This window comes from Homarus americanus, unplaced genomic scaffold (assembly GCF_018991925.1).
Source record: "Homarus americanus isolate GMGI-L3 unplaced genomic scaffold, GMGI_Hamer_2.0 scaffold32583, whole genome shotgun sequence".
NCBI classification, from domain to species: domain Eukaryota; kingdom Metazoa; phylum Arthropoda; class Malacostraca; order Decapoda; family Nephropidae; genus Homarus; species Homarus americanus.
The window spans coordinates 21,767,042-21,775,972 of NW_024713129.1; the positions used below are offsets into that span (position 1 = coordinate 21,767,042).

Consider the following 8,931-nt stretch of genomic DNA (forward strand, 5'->3'; position numbering starts at 1 on the left):
AGGAATTTTTATGTTATCGTTCCAGTCTCTTTATTAGACAACGTTAACAAAATGAGTTATATTTTATGTATGTGTGTAAAGAAAGAAGTTATAATGAATGTCACCTCCCCCCCCCCCCAGAAAAGTTTCAGGGAATAGTATTGATTCTGTCTATCTGTCTGTCTGTCTGTCTGTCTGTCTGTTTGTCTATTAATTTGTGGTTTAGTTAAAAAAACAACAACAAAGATTGGGTTCTTTGTAGCTTCAACGTCATACGAAAATTCTTTATACACATACTAATTAGTTCTGGACTCGACTGATTTTGGTCGTGATGGGATGGGAGGAGGGTGATATCAGTCATTCTTGTAAAATTTATATTTAAAATATTATTTTAATAATTCAGGAATATTGTAAATACTAAAGTGTAAAAATAAATAAAAGTACCTGTACATGGTTGTTGAAGAAATAAGTTCAACGTTTCGGAGGAAGTTGAAAAGTGGAATTTAAAGTGATACAGTAATTGTTTCCCACAGGATTTACGTTGGCAGGACACAGTCAACAGAAAAGGATACCCTGGGAGGTGATTTACTGTATGTAGGTTAAGAATACATAACGACGAAGTACTTAACAATACGCTACATAATAGTAATATAGTGAAGTGCTGAAATATCGAGAACGTCTCGTGTTTTGAAATAAAGGAAGAGATGGCGAGGAAACTGCAGAAGTTCATCATTTTGTTTGACAACCCCAACCTGCTGTACTTCCCGGGGCACTTCATCTCCGGCCGCGTCATCGTCGAGCTGGAGGAAGACACATCAGTGTTAGGTAGGTGAACATTTGGCTAATACAGTACTGTAATGTTTAGAGTAGTGGGTAATTATTGACGAGATACCCGCCACCGATTTTTCATAGAAAACGCCATAAAGTATTTTTTATGCTAATTTAACCTAACCTACCCTACCATAACACTAACCAAACGTATGATCTAATCTACCCTAACACTAACCTACCCGAATACTAACCTAAGGTAATCTAACGCACCCTGATCTAACCAACCCTGATCTAACCAATCCAAATCAAACTTATCATAACCTAACTCCCCGAGTTAACTTTAGGATGGTCAGTCTTCAGGTGAAAATAACTAGGGTGTCTAAACTTAAGGTGATTCGTCTTTTGTTTTCTATATTTGTGTTTCGCCTGTCCTTGGTGTGAACACCATAAACCTGCAGGAAGTTCACCAATGTACATGTAAGTGCCGGTGCAAGAGCTCTGATGAGGCTAGCGATAGACGGCATCCGATTGCTGTTGGTAATTTGACGAAAATTTTTCTTGCATGAAATTTGAGTAAACTTCACCAAGATGTGCACAGTTTTAAGTCCTTTGTTTGTTGTGATTTAGCCATTTGTTCACGAAGTTCGCTAAGCTGCTTTTATTTTCCCTTAATTTTAAATGTTTCATTGTACTGAGTTTGTTTTAGATACACTAGCTGTTACCGTAGTGATATAAAGCGCTGTTCACTAGGTGTGTCTAGTTTGTGCACGAAACACCTTTGGAAATGCATATTTATGCATTTATGTTAAGGTAAACAAGTCGAGACTGATCCACAGACTAGTTGTATCGAGTATGAAATAATATAATACAACACAACGATTATGATTGTAACGTTGTGAGGAACTCCCTGTCACGCACTGTTTTCTTGTGTCATTTAACCCCATCATTTCAAATCATCCTACCTCATACCTTCAGTCTTTGTAAGGGAGGCGCCGTGTTGAAAAGATCTGACAACAGTACTTGTCTAATCTAGACTTCCTGCACTTTTTATGTTAAAATATTTGTTATATGATTGTAAATTATGTATCACGAGGACTGTTTTATGTGTTAATGAAACATTTTGACACACACACACACACACACACGCGCACACAGAGCATCAACAAAGGGGTTGACCCACACACACAGCAGCCCGACGCAGGACACAGGAGGTCACGAGGGCAAGAATCTGGACTTTCTCTGACTAATCTAACCATTTACAGGTGGGTCGCACACAAGCCAGGTAGTTGTAATTCATATGCCACGATCCAAGCTCATATGACACAAAAGTGGGAGTTGGAACTCATGATGGTATACAACGATAATAAACATTTAAGCATTGTTGTAAATAAATACTCGTTATACCGTACATTTGCGATCATAGTTTTTTATTCATGCCAAGCTGATCGACAACTACCAGTAAATGACTAGTTAAATTGATTGATAGATTAATACGAGCAGGTAGTTATGCAGATAGATAATGAGTAAATTTTTTTATTATTTTACATTGTTTGAAAATTTATAGAGACAATGCAGGTACAATATACAATGTACATAGTCAGTGCAGGTACAGACACTATAGGTAGAGTATGCAGGTTAATTACCAGAGGGAATTTATACCTTCGGCATGAAGATGAACTGTGGGAAGGAAGAAGGATGATAATAAGAATTGCGGAAGAGACGATGGAAGAGATAAAAGAGGAACACAGCGAAGGAAAGAGAAGGGTCTGCAAGGAGGAAGGAACAGCACATATGAGAAAAGGGGGCAGGAGCAGGGGAAGGGTAGGAATAGGAGGGGAGGAGTATGAGGAGGGGTAGGAGTAGAGGGAGGGGTAGGGGTAGGAGGCGTGGAGTAGGAGGAGGGGTGGGAGTAGAGGGAAGGGTAGGGGTAGGAGGCGTGGAGCAGGAGGAGGGGTGGTGGTGGGGATCATCACAGAACAGGTCTGGGGTGATGGTATTGGTGAGGTTGTGCTGGGCTGACCGGCCGCGTGGGAGGGTCTCTCTCTCTAAGGTCATGGAGCACCTGCAGGGTGGTGGTGGTGGCGACTCTGGCGAGGCTCTTCTTAGGGCATGGAGCAACATCAGGGTGGTGGTGGTAGCGAGGCTCCTTTTAGGTTATGGAGCACCATCAGGGTGGTGATGGCGGCGAGGCTCCTCTTAGGTCATGGAGCACCTTCCTGTACCTATAAAAACCAGTTAGGTAATAACCCTCACTGCAGGAAGATGTTTTAACTCTGGACTGTAATATTGGGGTGGTGTTATACGTTATTATAGTCATTATTGTTTTACTACTACTACTACTACTACTCCTGGTACTACTATCGGTACTACTACTACCGGTACTGCTGCTGCTGCTGCTGTGGTCACTCGTGTCTCCAAACGGCCAACCTGTATGACCTATAACAATCCTATCCACCAATCACGTCCGTTGTTACATTACCAATACTCAATTATTCATAAATAGTGATACCGGTAATGCCACTATGACGTTGCCGTTTGGAGACACTGGTCACCACAGTACTACTGGTACTACTGCTACCACTACTACTGGTACTACTTTTTTTTAATTTACAAAAAAATGGCCTCCAGCCTCCCCCAATAGCCATACCTTCGCCACCATTTTATTACCTTAATATTAAATATCCTAATACATAAGTAGCTATCCTAGCTGTGTTGAGTTAGTTGAGCCGCAGATCTATGCTGCATTCAGTGACTGTTGCCTCATCGTCAATATCTGCGACTGTTGGGGCTTTGGGTCGATAATCTCGTTCTCCTGAAGCAAAGTAATGCAGACCTGAAAAGAGGGAAGGACAGTCGACATCTCAACCATGCTGCAACGTAGCTTGTGGGCTGCTGCTTCTGCTCAGATAGCACCTCGGCCAGTCTTGTGTGGAAGCATCTTGCACTTGGTCACATCCTGCAAGTTGTTGAGAACACCGGAGGAGTGAAGCTGCTTTGATCCACATTCTGAATTCTCTCTTGTAGTTCTCGCTCCTCTTGTGTGCAGCCTCGAGAGATAGTTCACGGTGACACGCAGTCATGGTGTAAAATATCGTGATGTCAAAGAAGGCTCGCTGTCCCCACGTCCAGAGCCCTCGACCACTGACATACACATGAGCTTCATTGGATGCGTTGGAGGCTCTGTGAAGGAGATTCTCACCGTCCAAAGGAAGATTTCCTTCAGCATATTAGAACATAAGAATGGAGGAAATTGCAGCAGGCCTATTGGCCCATACTGGGCAGTTCCATTTACACCCAACCCCTGTTACTCATATATCCATCCAACCTATGTTTGAAGCTTTCCCTCGTATTCGAGTCAATAATGATATTTGGTAACTTGTTCCATTCATCCACAATATTTCCAAACCAATGTTTACCTATTTCACGCCGAAATCTAAATTTGTCTAATTTAAAACCATTGTTACGAGTTCGCTCCTGGTTGGATAGTTTGAGTACCTTTGTTATGTCCCCTTTGTTCAGTCCTGACTTCCATTTATACACCTCTATCATATCGCCCCTCACCCTACGTCTCTCGAGGGAGTGCAAATTAAGATGATTTAACCTGTCTATGTAATCAAGGTTCCAAATGCCCGGAATTAGTCTTGTCATTCTCCTCTGAATTCTGTCTAGGGATTCTATATCCATTCTGTAGTACGGTGACCAGAATTGAACTGCATAATCCAAGTGAGGTCTCACAAGCGCAAGATATAGTTTCAGGATGACCTCTCCAGTTTTGTAACTAGCTCTCCTTTGTATGAACCCAAGTACTTTATTAGCCTTGTTTCGAGCAAATACACATTCTTTACCTGGCTTAAGATTCCTACTTATCATTACTCCTTAATCTTTCTCACATTCAGACTTCTCTATAACATCGTTGTTCATCTGATATCTGGTTTCTCTGTTTACATCTCCTAGACTAATTACTTTACAATTTCCACATTGAATTTCATCTGCCATTTTTCAGACAAATTCTTCTGCCTCATGCATACGAAGCCCCCCTTCGTGCACACCATGGCGTGGTCGATGTTGTAGGACGAGCCACACTCATTGGGTGGGCATACCCTCTACTGGCCAACCGTATCTTAGAGCAATGGCATCTGTAAATTCTTGTTTGTTAAGGCTGAAGCCTTTATTGGTAACGTTGTTAGCCAGTTTGAGGCGCCCACCTCCTGCACTACAGCTACTTTTATTTTCTCTCAAGTTCGCTGACAACTGCTTCATCAGTTCTTGAAGTTTTTCGTTTAGGGTGTGCTGCTGTTCTGTCATAATGGAACGTCGAATTTTTCGTAGTTCATTAGTCTCCTCCTCATACATTTTGAGCTATTATGTGCTCAGTGAGGGCTGTCGTGGGCTTGACAAAAGCTCTAATGTTCAGTGGCAGTAAGCTGCTCTGGATTAGTAATTCCTATTCCTCCCAGTCTCGGTGGTTGTGCAAGGAGTGACCTTTCTGCTGGGGCAAAGTGAAGGCTTTTCAATACTGTTGGAATAAAAGTGATCCTAACGTCTTCTTCTAGAATCTAGAGGGTGGAGTAGAGTTCGATTTGTAGGTTGCTGCTTCTGATTTGAAAACACCTCAGCCAGTCTGGCATGCAAACACCTTGCACTAGGTCCCATCCCATTGATTAATTAGGGGATATATATATATATATATATATATATATATATATATATATATATATATATATATATATATATATATATATATATATATATATATATAATGGTGAAATTAGGAATAAATTGGAGAAATTAATGATTATTTTGCAAAAAGTATTAATTCATGTGGGGAAACTTTGATGATTTTGAGGAAATGTTGATAATTTCAGGGGAATATTAATTATTTGTGTAAATTATTAGTTATTTTGGACAACATTTAGCTATTCGGGGAAATAGTAATTATTAGGGGAAAATCAATAATTATTTAGAGATTTATATAATGTTTTGGGGAATTATTTGACAATGTGCCAGGATAATTTCTTGTTTGGAGTATTTATTTTATTTTTGGGGATATTATCTATAATTTGGGGATAATAATATGTTAAGCTTCACTGCCACAACACTTCAGGACCCGCCATTGTGTTGTCTGTCCTGCCCTACAGGTGTACGAGGCGTCTGGTGCTGGATAGTATTATTATTATTATTATTATTATTATTATTATTATTATTATTATTATTATTATTATTATTATTATTATTATTATTATTATTGCTGTTGTTGTTGTTGTTGTTGTTATTGTTACTGTCGTTGCTGTTGTTGCTGTTGTTCTTGTTGTATAAGTTAATGTTGCTGTTGTTGTTGCATGTGTTGTAACAGTTTTGTTGTTGCTGTTGTTGTTGTTGTTGATATTGCTGTTGTTATTTGTTCTTGTTGTTGTTGTTGTTGTTGTTGTTGTTGCTATTGTGTTCTTAAGTAGTTGGCAGTGCTGTTGTTGTTGTTGTTGTTGCTGTTGTTATATTGTTTGTTGTTGTTGTTATATGTTGTTGTTGTTGTTGTTGTTGTTGTTGTTGCAATCAATATTTTATTTGCTTTTTATTATTTTATTCATATTATTGGTAGTATTATGATGGTTTTGATTATCATTTTATTATAACTTGAATATTGTACCTTTATTGAGAGTAGCTAATAACAATATAATAATAATATACATGAGGGTTAACTCCATATAAGGTATAATAAAGTATATATATATGAATGTTGTATATTATAAAGATATATATACAGGTAACATATGAACCACCAGGTGTCTCCTTGTGATACGACCACACAGACCAGGGCTACTCATGTTAAACCTACAATGTTAAAGATTTGTCCCCAGGTTAGGTTGGTTAAGGTTAGGAAGGATAGGGTGTAATTATCAGGAAAATAAGCTGGGTGGTTAATCTTCACGTGATTTCAAGAACAATAAAAATATAAATTACATAACACGAATTACGCAATGACTTTATTTCTTTTTTATGTGACTGTAAAACTTGATAAGATTTGCCATACGCTTTAATTACTTAACTGCCAATTAGAGGATGGAACGAGCCAATCAGAGAGACTATTTACATCGTTCCGTGGGAGTGTGTGGTTGGTCCGCCGAAGAGCCTGGCATATGGTTATAGTATAGTGAGAGGAGAGGGAGGAAGAGGAGGTGGGAAGCAGGAAGAGAGGGGAGAGAGAGAGAGAGGGAGAGATAGAGAGAGAGAGGAGAGAGAGAGAGAGAGAGAGAGAGAGAGAGAGAGAGAGAGAGAGGGAGAGAGAGAGGAGAGAGAGGAGAGATAGAGAAAGAGAGAGAGAGAGAGGGAGAGAGAGGGGAGAGCGAGAGAGAGAAAGAGAGAGAGAGAGGGGAGAGAGAGTGTGAGAGCGAGAGATAGAGAAAGAGAGAGAGAGGGAGGGAGAGAGAAGTAGGAGAGCGAGAGATAGAGAGAGAGAGAGAGAGAGGAGAGAGAAGAAGAGAGAGAGAGAGATAGAGAAAGAGAGAGGTGAGGAACAAGAGAAAATCAACAAAATAAATTCAATATTAAAAGACCAAGACGATTTATGTAATATTTTCAAACGTTGTATTTGTAAGAGCAAGAAATGGTTTTGTTAATACTGTTTTTGTTTTTTCTGTTATGTAGTGAAGCGAAATTATTTGTTTGCGTAATATAGTAAATAGATATAATTTATTGACCTAATGAAAGATATAGACAATTTATTGATCTTTTAAATGTAAGCGAAGAGAAATTATTTATTGACCCATTAAGAAGGTCACGGGTCAAAGTTCACTTGTTTGATATAAATTTAAACTTAGTAATAGATATGTTGTTTTTTTGTTTCTAGTCTCCATTCTTTCTCTTCCTGTTTTTTAGATGAGAGACAATGAGCGAGAGAAGACCTTATAATGTAACTGCCCCTGAAGTATATGTGACGTCACTACTCCCATTGTATGACGTCACTTCTCAATAAACGATGCACTTCCTACCCCGGTTTGTGACCATCTAACCCGTATCCGATATCACTTCCTATACCCATAATAAGAAGTCATATCTTAAGCCCTGAATAATAGGCATGCCACCCGACTTGTTGACGCACTTCCTGTTCCTCAGGGGACGTCACTATGACCTCCGTGGCTAGAGACTTTTGCAACGCTGGGAAACAAAACCATAAACTCAACGATGTTAATAAAGATAAATTAATTATTATTATTATTATTATTATTATTATTATTATTATTATTATTATTATTATTATTATTGTTGTTGTTGTTATGTTGTTGTTGTTGTTGTTATTATTATTTTGTTATTATTATTATTTTATTATTATTATTATTATTATTATTATTTTATTATTATTATTATTATTATTATTATTATTATTATTATTATTATTATTATTTCGGTTTCTAATAATTTGATTCTTATTTAAAGGTATAGAGAGAGAGAGAGAGAGAGAGAGAGAGAGAAGAGAGAGAGAGAGAGAGAAAAAGATATTAGATAATAAACTATAATTATGGACCACAAAAGATAATTAATTGGGAGGTTCCAGAGCATATTAAATGAGATGGACCTGACAGTGTTTTGAGGTGAGCTGATGGTGAAGGAGTGATTGATGTTATGGTGAAGGAAGAGATTGATGTGTGAAGGTAGTGATTGAGGTTATAGTGAAGGTAGTGATTGATGTGGTGAAGGTAGTGATTGATGTTGTGGTGAAGGTAGTGATTGATGTTATGGTGAAGGTCGAGATTGATGTTATGTGAAGGAAGAGATTGATGTTATGGTGAAGGAAGAGATTGATGTTGTGGTGAAGGTAGTGATTGATGTTATGGTGAAGGTAGATTGATGTTATGGTGAAGGTAGTGATTGATGTTATGGTGAAGGAAGAGATTGATGTTATGGTGAAGGAAGAGATTGATGTTATGGTGAAGGAAGAGATTGATGTTGTGGTGAAGGTAGTGATTGATGTTGTGGTGAAGGTAGTGATTGATGTTGGGGTGAAGGTAGTGATTGATGTTATGGTGAAGGTAGTGATTGATGTTATGGTGAAGGTAGTGATTGATGTTATGGTGAAGGTAGAGATTGATGTTATGGTGAAGGTAGTGATTGATGTTATGGTGAAGGAAGAGATTGATGTTATGGTGAAGGAAGAGATTGATGTTGTGGTGAAGGTAGTGATTGATG

General features: G+C 38.5%; 1 protein-coding gene across 1 annotated transcript in view; it reads left to right on the plus strand.

The window, feature by feature from the left end:
• The first annotated feature begins 368 nt into the window (after window positions 1-368).
• Window positions 369-8,931, plus strand: part of LOC121869330 (arrestin domain-containing protein 17-like) — an 86,252-nt gene continuing 77,689 nt past the window's right edge. The window contains exon 1 of the mRNA XM_042370625.1: window positions 369-804. Within this exon, the coding sequence (XP_042226559.1) occupies window positions 684-804 (121 nt within the window). The 5' untranslated portion in view covers window positions 369-683. The remainder of the gene's footprint in view (window positions 805-8,931) is intronic.